This window comes from Heterodontus francisci, chromosome 25, assembly GCF_036365525.1.
Source record: "Heterodontus francisci isolate sHetFra1 chromosome 25, sHetFra1.hap1, whole genome shotgun sequence".
Taxonomy (NCBI): Eukaryota; Metazoa; Chordata; class Chondrichthyes; order Heterodontiformes; family Heterodontidae; genus Heterodontus; species Heterodontus francisci.
This window is the reverse complement of record NC_090395.1, coordinates 43,038,058-43,060,384: the sequence shown is the minus strand read 5'-3', so window position 1 is coordinate 43,060,384 and position 22,327 is coordinate 43,038,058. Positions and strand designations below refer to the sequence as shown.

The 22,327-nt window shown below is 40.5% G+C and overlaps 1 protein-coding gene across 1 annotated transcript in view; it reads left to right on the top strand.

The window, feature by feature from the left end:
* Nucleotides 1-22,327, top strand: part of LOC137384019 (immunoglobulin-like and fibronectin type III domain-containing protein 1) — a 61,396-nt gene that overhangs the window by 16,552 nt on the left and 22,517 nt on the right. The window contains exons 5-13 of the mRNA XM_068057586.1: nt 23-162; nt 1,890-1,989; nt 4,459-4,500; nt 6,160-6,205; nt 8,299-8,479; nt 11,415-11,528; nt 12,137-12,305; nt 12,407-12,676; nt 20,416-21,681. Coding sequence (XP_067913687.1) covers nt 23-162; nt 1,890-1,989; nt 4,459-4,500; nt 6,160-6,205; nt 8,299-8,479; nt 11,415-11,528; nt 12,137-12,305; nt 12,407-12,676; nt 20,416-21,681 — 2,328 coding nt within the window. The remainder of the gene's footprint in view (nt 1-22; nt 163-1,889; nt 1,990-4,458; nt 4,501-6,159; nt 6,206-8,298; nt 8,480-11,414; nt 11,529-12,136; nt 12,306-12,406; nt 12,677-20,415; nt 21,682-22,327) is intronic.

Here is a 22,327-nt window from a genome sequence, read left to right as displayed (position 1 = left end):
TATGTTAATGCTTCTTTAAAAGGTAAAAGTGCTAATTTTAGAGCCGCTGTACGAGGAAATCCAGAGCCTACTGTAATCTGGAACTTTAAAGAGGAAAATCTCAGTAACAGTAACAAATATAAGATCTACTATGACAGGATTATGAATGAACATATTTTGCAGGTATGAATAGTACTTCCTGCTTGGCGTGTTCAATATCATGGTTTATTCTGTTTTTCCCAGTGTGACCCTTCCTGAGGAATACTTCAGTAGAAAACAGAGAAAATATTTCAATCAGCCTAGAATGCTGATGATCAACAGTATTCCCTCGCATTGGGCATCCAGTTGCCGGCACTGATCTTGATTATGCAGCCAGTTGAAAAACCAGCTATATGTCACTGCTCTGAGTCCCAATCAATCAATAAAATAATCAGCTATGGAAGTTCATTTTGAATTACAAACACATCCCTTTGGATAGTGAAGTTCTTTCAATCTCAGTCTATATTTTGGGTCCAAAGAAGGAAACCATCAAATAAGGAGCAATACAAAAAGAAGTCAGAAACTCAGGAAGGAAACACATATGGGTGTAAATGCTTTAGATTAAAATAGTTCATCCCATCGTTACCTTCTCTTTTTGGTTCTGATTAACAGTATATTGCTTCAAGGTGTTTGTTTTGCTCCTTTCATTTTGAGGCTGGGCATTAGTCTCCCCAGTTGTTTTGTTTATTTTAATGGCAACATGTGGAAATGATAATTACAGTTTTATACTGGTTAAGTTTGCACTTTGCAGCTAATTAATCTTTCCAGAGGAAATTTGGCTAATTAGGGCTCACATGTTCATTTTGTACAGCCACTTCCTAACTGGTCTGTTTACAGCCCCAGCTACAACAGGCAGGAAACAGTAGGAACTTAATTGGAGCAGCAAATTTATGGAATCTATTATATTAATATGACTATTTCTGAATTCTGAAATAGTACTTTAGAAATCCATGGTGTTCAATCAAAACTTCTGTGTTTTGAAATCAGAAATGAAGAGTAAATAACAGTTCAAGTTTTTAAAAATGTCTGTTTGTGTAATTTGTAGTGGAAATTAGATATAAATTATATTTTTAGTTAATTATAGTCCCTTTTGTATTTATAATGATTTATTTCAAAATCCCAATCTTGGAGATTTTTGATTTTCTAGGAGGGTGAATTAAATACACAGCTGAATAGAACATTGGAACTTTTCAAATATTTACTGTTTGTTTATGGGGCCCCTGAGGTCAAGTGCTGCACATTTGCAATAGACTGTTTTTAAGTGCCCAGCTCAATGGTAGTTTGTGGGATAGGTGCTCCATCTGTAATACAGCCTATATTCTCTGCATCCTTCTCCAGGCAATAATTACACAGAACCAGTTAATGTACCAATTGCAGATAAATCCATGTTGAACAGATATCTGTAAAGAACTTCAGTTGAAAAAGCTGGAGTTCTTGATTCAAAATCATTGAACCCTGCATCAAATTTAATTTGTTTAACATTATTAATTAAGTAATGTTTGTGACATAGTATGCTAATCATAATCTTGAGTTTTGTTTTTCCTCATTTTATGGTCATATATGTAAATAGCCAATAATGCAGTATAACGTCAACAATGTTGCATTTTTGTTCAGAAGCAAATGGTCCTTACAATCTAGTGGCAAAAACTACCTGTTTATAACTTTCATGTGAAGGAAAATTTGCAACTTATAAAGGTGGTTTTACCATCTGCTCTATCCGTCATACCATCCCCTCATGAGTTACAACCTATGGGTTGAGAAGCACAGTCCTCGTTTACACTGAGATCACTTGATTAGAGAATATGGTGTATGGAAAATGTTTCAGTTTTACAGACAGAAAATGAATTAATTTATATGTATTTTTATTTAAGATAAAACAACTGGCTACAGATGATGCTGGTTCCTATAAGTGCACTGTTTCTAATGAATATGGAGAGGCCAAATGTACAACAAATCTTAATGTTATAGAAGGTAAGAATCTAGCACAATACCCCTAATGTTTACAAGTTACTAACTCAAAGAAATACTTAAAATACACATGAATAATCTTTGATACTGCTTGGATATTTCTTGTGGCAATCAATAGATATAGCATTGCATGAGAAATTATTATGAGGCAAAGACATTACACAACGGGAATAATACCCAACTCGTGAACCCAATTGGTTCACTAATGCCCTTTAGGGAAGGAAATATGTCATAATTGTTCGGGCCTATATGTGACTCTAATCCCACACCAATGTGACTGACTCTTAACTGCCCTCTGAAGTGGCCTATCAAGCCATTCAGTTGCAACTAGGGATGGGCTATAGAAGTCAGCCTTTCCAGCAATGCTGACATCCCAAGAATGAATACAAAATATTAAGGAAACCATTATCGAAAAATAAGTATCAGAGCCGGCAGTCAGATAAGATAAATATCTCCAATTTTGGAAATAATTCAATAACTATGAATAACAAAGTTGGAAGTTTGTCATGGTTAACCTCACCATACCCTACAACTGTGATCTGTTTTGTAAGTCCATTCCAATACTGCTCACAGATGCATTTCTGAAATTTAAAACATTCCAGCAACTGCTGGGATTTTCCAGGCTTATTTTTTTCCAATTATACCAGCTGAGGGATAAAACCAAGTAGATGATTAAACTGTATTTTGTTACACTTCACTAGCAAAGAGATTCAGTCCTTTTTATATTTGGATAGTGCATAATTTAAAGCTTAACATAGATACTATTAAAATTCACTACCTTTGATTGATGAGTATGAAAAAAAGCACATCCCACACCAAACTTTTAATTTGTATTTGTAGAAACCACAGGCATGTTCTTTACTCATTTGAAGCAATAAACTGTATATAAAGTATTAGGCAATGTGAATATTGGTGATACCACACAGTTAAAAATGTATCCTGATTTTGTCCACCTGAGCCTAAATTTTAGGCTCTGGACGCATGATGTTTTTACATGTTGAGATTTATGAGGCTCACAGGCAAAGTTGTCTTGTTCTGCTAGTCACGACATATCCTCTGTTTGGGGTAGAAATTCCTGTCTTCAACAAGGTTAGTAGAAAAGTCGTAGAATCATAGAAATTTACAGTACAGAAGGAGGCCATTTGGCCCATCATGTCCCCGCCAGCTGACAAATAGGTATCCAGCCTAATCCCACTTTCCAGCTCTTGGTCCGTTGCCTTTTAGGTTACAGCACTTCAAGTGCGTACCCAAATACTTTTAAACATTAGGAAGGTTTACGCTTCTCCCATCCTTTCAGGCAGTGATTTCCACCACACCCGAGTGAAAAGTTCCCTCAAATCCCCTCTAAACCTCCTACCTTACCCTAAATCTATGTCCCCTGGTTATGGGCCCCTCAACCAAGAGGAATAGGGCCTCCCTATCCACTCTATCTAGATACCTCATGATTTTGTTCAGTTATGATTCACCTCAGCCTCCTCTGTTCCAAAGAAAACAACCCTAACCTATCCAATCTTTCCTCCATAACAAAAATTTTCCAGTTCAGGCAACATCCTTATAAATTTCCCCTGTACCCTCTCTAGTGCAATCACATCTTTCCTATATTGTGTTGACTAGAACTGCACACAGTATTCAGCTGTGGCCTAACTAGTGTTTAATACAGTTCCAGCATAACCTCCTAGCTCTTATATTCTATGTCTTATCAAACAAAGACAATTCATAGAGTGATACAGCACTGAAACAGGCCCTTTGGCCCACTGAGTCTGTGCTGACCATCAACCACCCATTTATACTAATCCTACATTAATCCCATTTTCCCCTCTCACATCCCCATTTTTCCCTCAATTCTCCTACTTACACTAGGGGCAATTTTTATTTTTACAATGGCTAATTTACCTGTCAACCCACAAGTCGTTTGGCATGTGGGAGGAAACCCACACAGTCATAGGGCGAACTTGCAAACTCCACACAGGCAGTACCCAGAACCGAACCTGGGTCGCTGGAGCTGTGGGGCTGCAGTGCTAACCATTGTGCCACCATGGCACATATGCTTTCTTGACCACCTTATCTACCTGTCCAGCCACCTTCAGGGATCTGTGGACGTGCACTCCAAAGTCCCTCTGTTCATCTACACTTCCCAGTATCCTATCATAAATTGTGTATTCCCTTGACTTGTTAACCTTCCCCAAATGCATTACCTCAGACTTCAGAACAGGGTAAGACTGGATTGCTGTTTTGCTCACAACTAACATATGCTGCTCTCTTTATCCCTGCTAAGCTATTTTCCAATTCCAAAGGCTATTATTTCAACGGAATAATATGTAGGCAGTGCTAATTTTATATTGTTCATTTACTTATTGAATATACAATTGCTGAATACAAAACTGCTTTTGTTTCCTTTGCCTCAACATTTCTGAATTTCAACTAATGTACTTATTTTCTTTTTGTCTGGTACTGATATATTTTCTTAATTAGATGGCTTCAAGAAGAAACTTAAAAGACCTGGAGAAGTACAAGGTGAGCATGTATAATTAATAAAATAGGAGAAATCCTCCATATCTTCCAAGCTATCTTTCTTTATTGTGCAGAATAGCAAATGTAGGTGGCCCAGATGACAAATAGAACACAAAAAGTTCTCCAATAGTTAGCCAATAAGACAAATAGTAAAGAAAGGGGGAATTTGCATTTATATAATACTTTATTAAATCTGTCAACCCTTCCAGAAATCTTCAACTATTGGAAAAATGGTTACTGTTGTTATGTAGGCAGGCACAGTAGCAATTTGCAATTATCAAGGTCCCATGTATAGCAGTTGCAAAACATGCCAATTAAACTATTCTTGACGATGTTGGATGGCGATGGAAGAAATCATTCCACCTCTTTAATTAGTGACAATTTAGCATCCAACGTAACAGGTAGCTAAGGCCCAGGTTTAATGTCTCATTGAATGACAGAAACTCTATAATTCAGTATTTCCTGGGTATTGTACCAAAATATCAGCCTAGATTATGCGATCAAATCCTGGAGTAAAATGTGAACCAGTGACCTTCTGAGGCAAGAGTGCCACCAACTGATCTCGGCTGACACATCAGATCACACTGTGAATGTAGATCTTTCAAATGCAAAGTAATAGTGCTGATATGAACAACTGTGTATTGCTAACTGACATGCCTGCCTCCCTGGCTGCAGTACCTATTGGGATGTTGATGGATGCTGCACACTAAAATCCCAATACTCTTTCATACTTTATATCTGCTCCTCATTCAAGCCCCTGGTAAGGCTTCTGTTCACAGCAATAATGGATTGCATGTGCACAGTGCTATAATTTGTTAATATCATATAGCTGTTTCTTTGACCAACCAAGTATTGCTTTAACATTGCAAATGTCAGCTGAATGAGAACCTTGAATTGTCCAGGTGCATCATTGTGGCTGTTCTGTCCTGGGATAAAAGTGCTGTGTAGTGATCTAATCAACAAACTTTGTGTTGCAATGCCATTTTTCTGAGGAGCCAGCCATCGATCCTTTATTCTCATTCAAAGAGCTGCATCATATTTGATTTACATGGAATGAAAGCATCATGCAAACCCCTAGGAAATGGACATTGATGCAAATTATTTTTTAGTGGTAACTGCAAATCATTTATATGTTGAGGCAGTAATAGGCACAGAAGCTAAATGCTCAGTTTTAGAAGAAACTCCAAGGTGCATAATTATGCATGAATGCTATTTATGGGCAGCAGTTTCTCTGTCGTGCCCTTTCCACGTTTTTTCACTGAGATTCCTTGATTCATTTTTGGAAGTATAGGTGTTATGTGAGAAGCATTAAATTTGGACAAATAGTTCATTAACCCTTTCTTCATAGATTTTGGAACATTTAACACCTTTTTTACTGCATTTTACAATGGAAGAAATTTTGGTGTGTCCTTCAATATTACCTTTTGACTTTAAGGAGAGACAAATGGCTGGTTCTGGAATATTACAGTTAACAGTGATAGAATAATGTGGGAGCAGATCTATATTTCTTTCTAGGCAAAGAAAATTATGCTGACGTGACAATTTTTGATTGCGTAAAGCTGGAACTATTAATCCTGTGTTTATGAACATATAAATATATATCTAATAATTTAAAGCCCCGCTATTAAACACGTTATGGCCTTTGTGTTGTATTCTCTGCAGATAAAAACACAGATCCAGTGGATTTTCGAAAGATGTTGAAAAAATGGTAAGCATTTTAAGAATATAATTTTGTGGTCAATGAAAATAATATTAGATTCTGAAAAACAAGTGTTTAAAAGAAAACATTGTTCACAACCACCAAAGACCCCAAAGTGTTTTACAGCCAAGGAAATGCTTTTGAAGTGTACTCACTGCTGCAATGTGGGAAACATGGCAGCTAATTTTCACACAGCAAGCTCCCACAAACTGCAATGCGATAGTGACCAGATAATCTGTTTATTTGTGATGTTGATTGAGGAGTAACTATTGGCCAAGATACTGAGGCTAACTCCCCTGCTCTTCTTCAAAATAGTGCCATGGAATCTTTTACATTCACCTGAGAGTATAGACAGGGCCTCAGTTTAACATCCTATCCGAATGACGGCACCTCCGACATTGCAGCACTCCCTTAGTACTGCACTAGAGTGTCAGCCTAGATTTTTGTGCTCAGGTCCTGGACTGGGACTTAAACCCACAACTTGTGACTCAGGGATGAGAGTGCTACCAAATGAGACATGGCTGATATGTTATATTGCTGTGCCAGCAAATGGAATTTACACTGAGAGCAAAAAGAGCCAAAATTGACTGCAGTTCCCAGTATGTACTGGAAAAATAATAGATGTTGTAAATTGATTCCAAGGTTGTAACTTATCTTTGCAGTTAAGACAATTTGGTTTTACTGTGGTGGGCTGAATCAAATTGTTATCTTGTACTAAGTTTGAAATGCCTCCTATTTCCTACATGAAGAGAGAAGAAGAAAGGCTTGCATTTATATAGCGGATTTCATGACCTCAGGATGTCCCAAAATGCTTTCCAGCCAGTGAAGTACTTTCTTTTTGATATGTAGTCACTGTTGTAATGAAGGAAGTGAGTAGAGATCCCTTTTGCCAGCCAAAGGCATCATAGGTCAGTATTCAGCATGCTTAGAGGGAGATAAGGCAGATGTCAGTGTTCAGCTGACAGTCACTATCACTGGCTGCGCCAGCCCTATGCTACCCATGTGCTAGCAACACATTGCACAGCTCTGTATCTGGCTCTTTGTTGGCCCGGATGCTCAGCCAGGGAGATGTAGTAATGCCTACAGGTGTAGTTGCTAAAATGTTGGCGAGTGTGGCTAAGCAGGCTGTGCTGGCATTACTTATTGCATGCAGTGCCAATGAATGCATAATGTACTGTAATTGGCTGTTTCCAAGGAAGAATTCAGCATAACAGTTAATCAGGTATTTGCATATATTATTTGTGTCATTCGGTTTGCTATCCCAGATTCCTTTGGGAGTAGGAGCACTAATTCTGTGAAAGTGCAGGTTGTGTGCCTCTGTCTGCAGCTACAGATGTGCAAGCACTGACAAGTGGACACAGAGTATATCTGGTGAAGTCTGGCCTATATACCTTGCTCCTTTACTTTTCTTCTTCTTCCTCCAGAGGGTATTGGTGGCAGCAAAAGTCCTGCTGCCAGAAAAAAAGATGGAGAACAATTGTCACAAAGGCTTATAAAAACCAAAAGTTGAACAGTCAACTACTGCCTAGCAACCCTCAGTACTCATTACATGGACATTATTATGCATTAATGCATTTTGGCAATAGGGAGAGGCAGTAGATACTTAATGGCACAGTTCTAAAGAGCATGCAGGAGCAGAGGGAACTATAGGGGTGGTCAACTGCTGCCTGACTGATGTGACAAAAATCACTCAAGGCTGCCTCAGAAAAGCCAGTGGCAAATAAATTGACGCAGTGATCACTTCCAATGCTACAAATAATACTCCTCATTAACGTGGACTGGAGATCTTAATCCTTCAGCAAACTGAGCTCCTCAATAGCCTCTGTAAGGAGGTACAGTCTTCTGAGGCAAGATCTTCTCGATCTTTTTTTTTGGATGAGATTTTTTTTCCATCTCGAAATCAGTCAAAAATAGGCAATTTTTCAAATGAAAATCAAGGCCCAGATCTTTATGAACTAAAGGACATGGGCAGAAAACTCAAACTGTTGTCATTTGCTGACTCAATGTATTAAATATTAGTAAATTCTGTTCCTTTCAGTTTTGGATATATAATTGAAATGAATTTATTCAATCATTCATTCTTACATTGACATACTCTGCAGTGCTCCGCCACCTGTAAAGAAAGAACGAAAGGTTCCAGATAACCGGATCTGGGAAATTCTAATGCATGCTGACAAGAAAGACTATGAAAAGATTTGCATGGAGTATGGTCTCACTGATTTTCGAGGCCTGCTGACGAAGCTGCAGCAGATGAAAAAGCAAAGAGAAGAAAAGCAAGCAAAGGTAATGCATCTTTGTCACAGCTGGTGGCTAATTCTACATATTAGTTTAGCTCAGGTCTTTCCCCAATATTAACTTGCATTTGGCCTAGCAAAATATGTCACAATAGCTTAAACCATATTATGGATTGGTGTTCCATAACTATAGATACAGAAATCATAATTCTACAATAGTGGTGCCACAATGAAGACTTCTATAACCAGACAATTTTCTCAGTTTTTTCAATCAAAAAGAAACAATTGATTTTTACCCTAAACTTATAATCAAATAACATCACTGATTAGTTTAGCAAATTCTGGCTGCATCTATATACACACGTAAATATATCTAGATATTTGTGGAAATTCAGTCTTAAAGTGTTTCCATACTTTTCTCCCTTGCGCTCCCCTCTGAAGCATATAGAGTAGATTTTTCAACTACACACTCCCACAACAGAGTCTAACCCACCCAGTGCACATACTGTGAAATTGTGTTCGTACAGTCCATAATTTTCCATCCACCAAAATGAATGGATGGAAAATTGTGTGCTGCATATGTGGGATTTCCCAATACACATTCCTGATGAATAAGGGGCTGCGCCAAGTGAGTGCATGGGAAATTTACTGTTCTGTCACCTGCCACTAAGAAAGGGCGGTTGTACAATCTGGGCTAAATTTTCCAGACCCCCACAATGTCGGGGAGCGTGGAAAATGCCTCCGGGAGAGTGCAGCCAAACACCCCGATGCCAGGAGGGGCCGGCCCAATATTGCCGACCAGGCCTCGTGGTGGACCCCTACTGCTCGGTGACAGGACCGCCATTAACATGTATAAATAAATTTAAGTTAATGCATTTATTACCTTTGCGTTCCCACCATCTGTCCCAGTGCAATTTTTGTGCTGCTGGCTGACACTCTGCGTGGGAGCTGGGGGTGGGGGGGCAGGGTCAAAGTCATTTCATTGGTGTATGGGATGGTGGGAAGGGTTATAGTGTAAAGTTTATTCACTTTGTGGGGGGGAGGGGGTGGCGGGGGTGGATGTTCAGGTGGGTAAGTGTTTTGGGGGGTAAGAGGGCAAGAATTAATTCTATGGTTATGGGGGGTGGTGGGAGAGGGGCAGGATAAGTTTATTTAATTTTTTAAACTCATTGTAACTTTAAATATTTAAATTGAATGGCAGGGATCAAAGCCCTTTAAAAATGGCGCCAGTGTCTGCACACAGGCAGCTGAAGCCATTGCCGGGGACAGGCAGCCTGCCCCCTCCACGTGATCGGGGGGTGGTCTGCCCCGGCTATTAAGTGAGCTGCCATTCTTAATATTGCAGTGGTTCCACAATGTGCGGCTCACACAGGCAGTCCGCCATTGTTTTCGTCTGCTGTCGGTTCAGCCCTCTGTTTCCCGGGATACTGGTCATGTCATTGTGAATCAGAGTATGAAATGGCTGTTGAAAAATACAGGTTATATACACTTTGAGGCATATTTGTATCTAATGTGCTCTGGCACTGACAATAATGGGAACCAGAAAATATATTTAAAAAAAGAAAGACTTGCATTTATATAGCACCTTTCATGCACATGGGATATCCCAAAGCATTTACAGCCAATGAAATACTTTTGAAGTGTAGTCACTGTTGTAATTTAGGAAACATGGCAGCCAATTTGTGCACAGCAAGCTTGCACAAACAGCAATGAGACAATGACCAGATAATCTGTTTTTGTGATGTTGTTTGAAGGATAAATATTGACCAGGACACCAAGGATAACTCCCCTGCTCTTCTTCAAAATAGTGTCATGGGTTCTTTTACGTCCACATAAGAGGGGCCTTGGTTTAACATCTCATCTGAAAGACAGCATCTTTGATAGCACAGCATTCTCACAGTACTGCACTGAATCGTCTGTTTGATTTTTTGTGCTCAAGTTCTGGAGTGGGACTTGAACTTGGTGTCTTGTGATTGTTTAAACATCCAATATTATTAAATAGCCACTTAATTAGTGCCCTCTATTTTCTCCATGAACTGAGATATATTTAACACTGGAAAGACCATCTCTTGCTATTTTCTTCATGTAACTATCAAGCTTTCTTAATTCTTAAATTGTATAGTGAGAGAAATAGAACCTAAACTTCTAACATCATCAGAGTACTATGAAAAGAGAATTATGGATGAGGACAGTCACTTGCCTAATGTTATCTCATTTTATCTAAAATAACTAATTATTCCTAGTTTGGTTGGTTCTTAAATGATGCCAGGGTTTGTCCTTCCTCTACTGTATCTCGGAGTTAATGTTGTGCACTGGTAATTCTTTTTGTGAAGAAACACTTCCTGATATCAATGTTAAATTTTGCCTTTTGCTAGTTTAAGCTTCTGACCAAGGACTTAATCTCACAATTTGTCTTGATCTACCTTTTCCACACCATTTACAATTTTGCATCCCCCTACAAGATTATCTCTTAGATATCTCCTTCAAGGCTGATGAGTCCAACTTCCTCTAGTCTTTTCTCATCAATAAGATGTCGAAGACTGGGAATCAGCCCTGTGGCTCTTCTCTATACCACTTCCAGGGCTTGAATGTCTCCCTTGATACTTAGCAACCAGAACTGGACAGAGTGCACAAGGTGGGATCTGATGAGAGCATTATACAATTTTTTCATGAGCCCCTCTGACTCCTATACATAATGTTGTGCTGTACTGGGATTTATACATTTGACTTTATTTTGGTTTACTCTGAACTGGATGTACATCATTAGATTACACAGAAAATCTATATCATTCAATTGGCTACAGTAACACTGTAATTCAGAAGAATATGCCACCTTCACAGATTCAGATATTGAAGATGAAGGTATTTTCCAGTATGTTTAATCAGGTCCTCAGACTTTCATTTAATAACTTTAGCAGATAGATGTATGATTGATTATTGTACCTCCTAATTTTCTTTTCTTATCTCTTCTATCCTACTTCTAGTATGTGAAAGAAATTAGTAATCTGAAACACGTTGAAGCAAAGCCGGATGGATCAGCTAGCTTTGGATTTGATATGGAGCTCAAATATCCAGGTCTAAAAATTTATCTATACAAGGTGATTATTAGGTTTGCCTTAATGAAGTTGCAACAGTAATATACAGTGCATCAGAGATAGGCCAGAACATTAAATCTGTATTATCTGTGGCACCAAACTCAATATTTTGCATCGAGAAGTCAATTGACAAGGTATTACCTTGTTATGTAATACAGTTGCTTCAATAATTTGGTTACAACATTACTGTATATTTTCCTTTTGTGACCATGGTAATATATCTGGTACTTTCATTGCAGGCTATTTTTCTTACCTTCAATCAATCTGTCTCCTTCCAATTAACAAGATCATTAAAATGTGTCTGCTTATGCATTTTACAGTGTTATAGATGGGGTTATACTTGTTCAGTTGTCCTGTATCTGGTGACTGTCACTTATTATTCTTTTGCTTCTGTTCTTTTCTGACTTCCACAATATGACAGAATTGGAAATGCAATGGGATGGGCAATGCTACAGTTGGACAGTGGTTTCTCTTTTGTAAGGATAGAATACACAGCATGATTGGTTTGTGATCAAAGTAGTCAAAGCAAATTTTGAACGAAAAATGTAAATAATTTTGCTTTCTACACATACATTAATTCAGCAATAAGCTGTTTGTGATGCTTATTAAAGGATGAAAAACTGATCCCACATTCGCTGGGCAAGGACAAAAAGCATAATCTTAAACACGTAGGCAAAAGATATACCTTCTGCATCAAAGATCTCCAACCTGAAGATGTTGGATTGTACAAGGTAAATGTTGAAGATGCACCTGTTTTTGTAACAGAAATGGACATCAGTCGTAAGTACCATGATTTCCTATTACACAACCATTCCCTATGTATTCTGATAAAACACCTTTGTTATATTTATCAATTGCACTGCTTGTTTTTTTTATTGCAGTTATCCCAGTTGACTTTAAACACCAATTACAAGATGTCCAATGCAAGGAGAGCCAAGATGGTGTCTTTGAGTGCACCATTTCATTACCCCTTCCAGTAGAGTGGTCATACAAAAAGCTGTCACTGGAAAACAGCGATAAATATCAAATTAAGGTCTCACCAGATGGTTTAACACACTGCCTGATTGTGAAGGATGTACACCCTGTGGACAAAGGAGTGTATACGATTTCAGCAGGAGCTGGATCCTCTTGTGCATACCTTATAGTGGAAAGTAAGTCTCATGTTTTATAAGATTGTACTATATAAGCATGCAAAATCTGACTTTGTTAAATTTTTGCGAAAAAGTACCATAAGTACACGTTTATGTTCAGAAGCAATGTATCGAAGTATAGAGAACATGAGATTTTGAAAAATTTAAATATTGCAAATTCTATCAGCTAAATGACCAATTAAATTTAAAAACAAAAATGATCTGTTACCTGACCAGGGCTGACATTTCAGGTAGACTGGAGCTGCTTTTAAATCACCTCGCCAAGCAGAAGGTTGGAGGTGGGAAGGAGGCTAATAAAATGGAGTGGTGGACATAACCAAGAACATAAGCAATAGGACAGCAGTAGACCATACAACCCCTTGAGTCTGCTCTGCCATTCAATTAGATCATGGCTAATATTCTACCTCAACTCCACTTTCACACCCTATCCTTTGACTTACTTAGTGTCCAAAAATCTATCAATATCAGTCATGAATATACTCAACGACTGAGCATCCACAACCCTTGGGGTAGAGAATTCCAAAGAATCACAATCTATTGAGTGAACAGATGTCTCCACATCTCATTCCTAAATAGCAGACACCTTATCCTGGGACTATGACCACTAGTTCTAGACAATATAGCCTTGCAAAAAAAGCCTCTCAGCATTAACCTTGTCATGTCCTCACAGAAAAATATATATTTCAGTAAGATCACCTCTCATTCTTCTAAATGCCACAGAATATAGTTTCAATCTCTCTTCATAGGACAGCTCTCCCATCCCAGGAATCAATTTAGTGAACCTTTATTGTGCTTCCTCCAGGGCAAGTATATCCTTAGGTAAAGAAACCAAAACTGTGCACAATACTCCAGATGTGGTCACATTAAACCCTATATAATTTCAGCAAGACTGCCTTACCCTTATACTCCAAGCCCTTTGTAATAATGACCAATGTACCATTTTCCATCCTAATGGCTTGCTGTACTTGCATATTGAATTTCTGTGATTTGTGTACAAGGAGGCCAAATCCTTCTGAATACCAACAGTTACTGGTCTTTCATCTTTTTAAAAACATGTTTTTCTATTCTTTATACCAAAGTGAACTATTTCCCATTTCCCCACATTATATGCCATCTGCCAGCTTCTTGCCTGCTCAATTAACCTGTCTATATCCCTTTGCAGCCTCTTTGCATCCTCCTCACAGCTTACTTTCCCGCCTCGTTTTGTATCAGCAACAATCTTGAATATATTAAACAGAATCACAGAATCATTACAGTGCAGAAAGAGGCCATTTGGCCCATCGTGTCTGCACTGGCTCTCCGAAAGAACAATTCCCTCAGTTGCATACCCCTGCCTTCTCCCTGTAACCTGGCACATTCTTCCTTTTCATATAACTATCTAATTCCCTTCTGAATGCTTCAATTCAACTTGCTTCCACCACGTTCTCAGGCAGAGCATTCCAGACCTTAACCACTCACTGCATGAAAAAGTTTTTCCTCATGTCACTTTTGCTTCTCTTATCAAGTACGTTAAATCTGTGCCCTCTCGTTCTCGATCCTTTCATGAGTGGGAACAGTTTTTCTCTATCTACTCTGTCCAGACCCCTCATAATTTTGAATAACCCTATCAAATCACCTCTCAGCCTTCTCTTCTAGGAAAACAGTCCTAACTTCTCTAATCTATCTTCATAACTGAAATTCCTCATCCCTGGAACCATTCTAGTGAATCTTTTCTGTACTCTCTCTTCAATGCCCTCACGTCTTTCCTAAAGTACAGCGCCCAGAACTGGACGCAATACTCCAACTGAGACCAAACTAGTGTCTTATACAAGTTCAACATAAATTCTTTGCTCTTGTACTCTGTGCCCCTATTAATACAGCCCAGGACACTGTATGCTTTATTAACCGCTCTCTCAAGCTGTCCTGCCACCTTCAATTACTTCTGCACCCCCTTTAGAATTGTACCTTTTGTTTTACATTGTCTGTCCATGTTCTTCCTACCAAAATAAATCACTTCATATTTCTTTGCATTGAACATCATCTGCCACCTGTCTGCCCATTCCACCAACTTGTATATGTCCTTTTGAAGTTCTACTATCCTCCTCACAGTTCACATTCCAAATTTCAAATCATCTGCAAACTTTGAAATTGTGCCCTGTACATCAAGGTCTAGGTCATGAATATATATCAGGAAAAGCAAAGGTCCCAACACTGATTCCTGGTGAACTCCACGACAAACCTTCCTCCAGTCTGAAAAACATCCATTAACCATTACTCTTGTTTCCTGTCACTCAGCCAATTTTGTATCCATGTTGCTACCGTCCCTTTTATTCATGAGTTACAAGTTTGCTCACAAGTCTGTTGTGCGACATTGTATCAAATGCCGTTTGAAAGTCCATGTACACCACAACAACAGCATTGCCCTGATCAACCCTCTCTGTTACCTCCTCAAAAAACTCCAGCAAGTTAGTTAAACATGATTTTCCCTTAAGAAATCCATGCTGGCTTTCCTTAATTAACTCACACATTTTAAAAACTCTGTCGTGGGACCTGGTTGTCACTGGCAAGTCCAGCATTTGTTGCCCATCCCTAATTGCCCTTGAACTGAGTGGCTTGCTAGGCCATTTCAGAGGGCAGTTAAGAGTCAACCACATTACTGTGGGTCTGGAGTCACATGTAGGCCAGATCAGGTAAGGACAACAGATTTACTTCCCTAAAGGACATCAGTGAACCAGATGGGTTTTTACAACAATTGATGATAGTTTCATGGCACCAATACTGAGACTAACTTTCAATTTCAGATTTTAATTAATTGAACTTACATTCCACCAGCTGCCATGGTGGGATTTGAACCAGTGTCCCTCGGGCATTAGGCCTGGGCCTCTGGATTACTAGCCCAGTGACATTACCACTATGCCGCAGTCTCCTCTCTTTGTCCTTGTGACTATTGATTTTGTCCCAAATTATTTTTTCCAGAAGTTTTCCCACCACTGATGTTAAACTGACTGGCCTGTAGTTGCTGGCCTTATCTTTACACCCTTTTTGAACAAGGGTGCAATACTTGCAATTCTTCAGTCCTTTGGCACCACCTTTCTAAGGAAGACTGAAAAATTATGGTCAGTGCCTCTGCGATTTCCACCCTTACTTCCCTCAATATCCTTGGATGCATCTCATCTGGTCCTGGTGTTTTATCCACTTTAAGTACAGACAGCCTATCTAATCCTTCCTCTTCACCAATTTTGAACCCCTCCAGTGTCTGACTTACCTCCTCTTTCCAACATTGCCTGGGTTGCATCTTCTTCCTTGGTAAAGACAGATGCAAAGTATTAATTTAATACCTCAGCTATGTCCTCTGCCGCCATATGTAAATCCCCTTTCTGGTCCATAATTAGCCCCACTCCTCCTTTTACTATTTATATGCCTATAGAAAACTTTGGGATTTCCTTTAATGCTAGCTGCCAGTCTCTTTTCATGCTCTCTCTTTGCTTCTGTTATTTGCTTTGTCACTTCCCCTCTGGACCTTCTATGTTCAGCCTGGTTCTCAATAGTATTTTCTACCTGGCATCTGCCATAAGCACACTTTTTCTTTTTTATCTTAATCTCTGCCTCTTATGTCATCCAGGGAGCTCTGGATTTGTTTGCCCTACTTTTCCCCTTTGAGGGAACATACCTTGACTGTGTCCGAATGATCTCTTTTTTGAAGGTAGCCCATTGATCATCTACCAGTTTTCTTGCCAGCTTTTGACTCCAATTTATTCGCCCCAGCTTCATTCTTGCCCCATTGAAGTTGTCCTTTCCCCAGTTAATTATTCTTACCCTGGATTGCTCTTTGTCCATTTCCATAGTCAGCCAAAACCTTTTGATACAATGATCACTATCCCCGAAATGCTCGCCTACTGATACTTGATCCACTTGGCCCACCTCATTCCCAAGAACCAGGTCTAGCAGTGCTTCCTTTCTCATTGGACTAGCAACATACTGTTGTAGAAAATTTTCCTGGACACACTCTAGGAACCCTTGCCCCTCACTGCCCTTTACACTACTATTATCCCACTCTATGTTTGGATAATTAAAGTCCCCCATTATACCTACCTTATCACTTTTGCACCTCTCTGTAATTTCCTTGCAAATTTGTTCCTCCACGTCCTTCCCACTAGCTGGTGGCCTATAGACAACACTGAGCAATGTAACTGCACATTTTTTGTTCCTTAGTTCTAGCCAAATTGATTCTGTCCTTGACCCCTCTGGGACATTCTTTTTCTCCAGCACTGCAATGCTCTCCTTAATCCATACTGCCACCCCGCCCCCTTTTTTTCCCTTTCCTATCTTTCCTGAACACCTTGTATCCAGGAATATTTACACCCAGTCCTGCCCTTCTTTGAGCCAGGTCTCTTTATAGCCACAGCATCATATTTCCACATGGCAATCTGCGCCTGTACCTCACCAGTCTTATTAACCACACTCCATGCATTCACATACAGACACATTAACCCTGAATCAGACTTTATTACTTTCTTCCTTACTCTGACCCCACCTAATAACTTATCATTCCTGTCCCCTCTTTGAAATCATTGATATGGATTGTAAATAGCTGAACCCCAAACACTGATCCTTGCAGTGCCCCACTAGTTACAACCTCCCAAGCCAAAAATGAGCAATTTATTCCCACTCTCTGTTTTCTGTTTGTTAACCAACCCTTTATCCATGCTAATAGATTACCCCCAATCCCACAAGCCCTAATCTTGTGTAACAACCTCTTGTATGGCACTTATCAAATGCCTTCTGAAGATCTAAATATGGTCATCCACTGGTTTCCTCTTATCTACCCTATGAGTTACACCTTCAAACAATCTAATACATTTGTCAAACAGGATTTCCCTTTAATAAAACCAAGTGACTTTTTTTTAAATTTGTTCTTGGGATGTGAGTGTGCTGGCATGGATCACCCATCCCTAATTGCCCTTGAGAAGGTAGTGGTGTGCCACCTTCTTAAACCGCTGCAACCTATGTTGGGTAGGGACCTCCACAGTGCTGTTCGGGAGGGAGTTCTAGGATTTTGACCCAGCAATAGTGAAGGAATGGCAATATAGTTCCAAGTCTGGATGGTGTGTGACTTGGAGGGAAACTTGCTTAAGATTTTTAGTGCAGGTTAGGGGATGGTAGGAAGGGGTCACCTGTGCACTTTGTTCAATTTGGAGAAGGTAAGTGCTTTGGAGGGGGAGAGGGCAAATAATGAATTTTCTTGTTATTGGGGGGTGGGAAAGAGGCAGCAGATTGAGGGGGGGATAACTTTGAAAATTTAAATTAGGCAGCAGGGCTTTAAAAATGGCGCCAGTGCCTGTACACAGGCAACTGATGCTAAAGCTGGCATCAGAGAGCCCACCCCCTCCACGTGATTGGGGAGGGCAGCCCGACCGGCATATTATTGTGAGCGACTGCAAGGAAGATTGTGGCACCATGGCGGCACGCAGCCCACACATGCGGGCTGCCATTTTTTTCACCCGCCGGCGCTCCATAAAACCCAGCCCCCGGTAGTGTGATTGCTCCTTTCTTGTTCTTCAGTTCAACCCATATGGTCTCATTTAATGATCCGTTTACTGTATTATCCTTCCTCACAGCTATAATTGTTTCCTTAATCAATATTACGACCCCTCTCCTTTAATATCCCTCTCATTGTCTTGTCTGAAAACCCTGTGACCAGGAATGTTGACAGCCTGGGGGGTGGATGCTCATGATCAGGCACCCTGTGCCTGATGGAGGACCGTCCCCGCTGCCTCAACCACCCCCAACACCCAACATGCTCCCCCCGTCCCCCCAATCGACCGCCCTTGCCTCGTCGGGGCCCAACCAATCACTCCCGGCGAGGCAAGAAAAACTTACCTTGGTTCCGGGTTCCCCGACATCTTCGTCTTGAAGCTGGGCTGCAGTCCCAGCAGTGGCCACTGCTCCCAGTGGTGCTGCTGGGACTAAGAGCTGCCCGCCTGCTGATTGGCCAGCAGCTCTATTATGCGGGATTTCCTGCCTCAGGTGGGTGGAAGTCCTGCCTCAGAACAATTAAAGGCCGGGGACCCGCAAAATATGGCTCGGATCCCCAGGCCAGGCGAAAGCAGGTTCGCCATCGAGTTTTCAGTCGGTGGACGGCTCCCGTCCGCCAAGGGTAAAATCCCAGCCCATATCTTTTAGTCCAATTTCCCAAGTTACCTTAACCAACCTTTTCTGCCCTGATCTGGATAACTTCAATTTTAAATTGTAGGTGGTAAGGACACCTACCCCAAGCCAGCGGGGTCTTCTATATACGTGAAGATCGGGCTCCAGTGACATTATTGGGGCCTGATCTGCTATTTTAATATAAGGCCTGAACAGAGAGCAGTGGTGGCTTTTCTGCCAAGCCAAACCTGCTAAGAACAGCAATCAATGCAAAAGGTAATCAGCAAAGTTAAGTTTTTAGAAATTTCTTTTAATTTCCTTCTGAGCCAGGAGAAGCAGGAGTGTTGTTTCATGCATTACACGGAAACCATGGGCTTCCCTGTTCCAAACTCCCCCACCCCTACCTCCTCCTCATCCCACCTGCTTTATTAATATTCCTGCATTTCATTCCATGACCAGTGATACAACTATCCCTTCATCTAATCATTGCAGAAGCAGGTGATGTCAGGAGGAAATAAATCATTGTAACTGACATTAAGAATTGGGTTGCCAGCCTATCATTGCACTCTGGCTCTTATTATCTGAGATGGGCTAGGAGGCGGGAGGGCTGGTAAAATGGCGGCGGAAGCTGTCGGGAGGGGAGCCCAACGAATTCCCACCGCCGTGGCATATTACCAGTGGCAGGAACCCCAGTAGCGCAGCTACCCACTGGGTGGCCAGTTGGGCTAATTAAATGCTGAATTAAGGGGCACTTCCTGCCCCCACCTGCATTTTATCAGGAGTTGCAGCTGATGCGTGGGAAGACCACCAGGTTAACCTTTGCAGCCTCCCGGGGGTAACTGGTTGGGGTGAGCCCTTCTTTCTGGCTGCTCCATGCCACATGGAGGGGCCTGTCCGATAGCAATGGCTGCCCAAGCAGCTATGGCACCACCGATTGAAAGTGGTCCCTCAACCCCACCGATCGCCGGGGCCTGCCTGCCTGGCCCCAGCACAGTAAGAAAAAATTCTTACCTTGTCTTCGGGGGTGCCTCAGCATGGAGGTGCCCTTTCCTTCCTGCAGCCTCAGCAATGGCCACCTCTAACAATGGCATTGCTGAGGCGGCAGTCTTGCCAGCCCTCTGATTCGGCTGGCAGCTTTGGGAGGCAGGCTGCCACCCTGAATTGGACGTCAGTCCTGGCAGAGGCCTCTTAATTGGCTGCCAGTGGTAAAATGCCACCCAGGATCCCACCACCCACCTGAACAGCATCGTGTCCCGCTTTCTGTCTTGGCAGTGGGACTACTTACCTTCCGATAAAATCCAGCCCTATGTGTGTGAGATAGATACAGAGGTCTGGAAAAATATCCTGAAATTTGAACCAATTTGAGTCAACTTTCTTAGATATTTATAGTGAAAAACTTCCAAAATGTTTACGTTCATTTAAATCTAATTTTTAAATCTAATATGCAATATTTAAATTAAATTTTTACACGTTTACCCTCTAATTCTTTAAAAATAGCTATTGCTGTTCAAATAATTTAAATTTTCTTCTGATTCTAATATTTCTCTTTTATGTTCTTCAATGATGATGTTGAAATTATATTATCTAATCATGTGAACTAACTCTCATTTTAGAAAGTCCAGACACTGCGTCACCACCTTCGGGAAATATAAAAATGGATTCTGAACGTAGTCAAGGGGACTCATTAGACATTAATTTGAAAGAAGAGCTGGAAAATGCAAACAGAGATGGTTTAAAAGTCACCACAAGAAGCTCACTATATGACCAAGATTTAATAACTAAAGGTGATCTGAAGGGAAAAGGTGACTCCTCATCAGAAGATGACAGCATTACATTTGATAGAGGAGGCTTGCTGAATTCCTCAACGGATAGATTGGATGGTGCTACCAAAATTGGCTGTGGTGGTTATGACAGAATGGGAAAAGATGGCAGTGGTGGCTTAATTAGTGTCAGAAAAGATGGTTCCGCTGGATTGGATGGAATGGGAAAAGATGGCAAGGGCAGGTTGGATGGATTGGGGAAAGATAGAAAGGGCAGATTGGACGGAATGGGGAAAGATGACATGGGAGAGCTGGATAGAATGAGTAAAGATGGAAAGGACAGATTGGATGGAATGGGGAAAGATGACATGGGAGAATTGGATGGAATGGGAAAAGGTGGCAAAGGCAGATTGGATGGAATGGGGAAAGATGGCAAGGGCAGATTGGATGGAATGGGGAAAGATGGCATGGGAGGGCTGGATGGAATGGGAAAAGGTGGCAAAGGCAGATTGGATGGAATGGGTAAAGATGGAAAGGACAGATTGGATGGAATGGGGAAAGATGGCATAGGAAGGTTGGATGGAATGGGAAGAGATGGCAAGGGCAGTTTGGATGGAATAGGAAAAGATGGTAGTGACAGAATGGATGGCAGTGGAATAAATAACCTTGCAGGTTTGGATGGCAGTAAAGGAGGAGGCCAAAATGGATTGGACACATCAGGATGGACAGAAATGCAAAACAACTTAGCTGATGGTTCCAATCAATACAAAGATGGTTTGACAGGGTGCAGTGACTCCACCGATGCTGGATCAGGTGATAAAGGTCAATTTTGTCTTAATGACATTACTGCCTTAAGTATGTCTGGTAATCTATCAAACATGAGTGGCAGTGATGAATCTGCAAAAGGTGGATATGCATTATCATTGGGCAACGAGAAAGATTTACTGGGAGAAGACGAAATGTCAATTCAAAATGAATCCATGGCTCGGGGTAAGCAAGACTTGTTGACTTCTGATGCATCTCGGAGACAACAGAGTGGTAGTGCTCGAAGAATAAAAGGAAGACTTCCTGGAAGTGACATCAGTGAACTTACAGCAGACCAGAAACTCAAGAACAAAGGTAAAAGAGCTGGAACAAATCTTTCAGGAAATGAGTCAAATGGCACATTTTGTGATTACAAAGCATGATGAAATTGTACTTTTAGAAGAACGTTGTGAAATTAAGTTACTTTTAGCTTTTAGATCCTACTTAATGGATATTTTCAGCAAATTAGAAATATAGACCTGGAGTTCTCTCTTGGGTGCAATCAGTAGTCAGGGCACAAATTGAGACCCAAATTGTGCTAGTTTGGAGAACTTTTTTTTCTCTTGAGTTTCTGCTCAAACTTATTTGTATATCACAGAAGGCAAAATATGCCATATAAGAATGCATTTTTTTAAAATTGCTTTAAAAATATTGTTTGATATATTTAAGAGTGGTAAACTCATGCAATTTTATTAGTATAGCTCATCATGGGTTTATCACAAAAAAGCATTTTTTTTAAATCAGAGTACCTAGTCCACCACCTGTGAGTAACCTGATTTTAAATGTGAAAATGACTTGAAAAGCTATACAGAACCAATACTAATTATATTGGAGTACAGTAGTCAGTTTCTTGGTAAATTAAAAACAAAAAGTTATAATCAAAACCTTTTAAAACAAGCTTATTTATGTCCTTGTGCCCGAAAGAAGTTTAACTTTAAGCACCCCCTCGACGGCTCGCAAA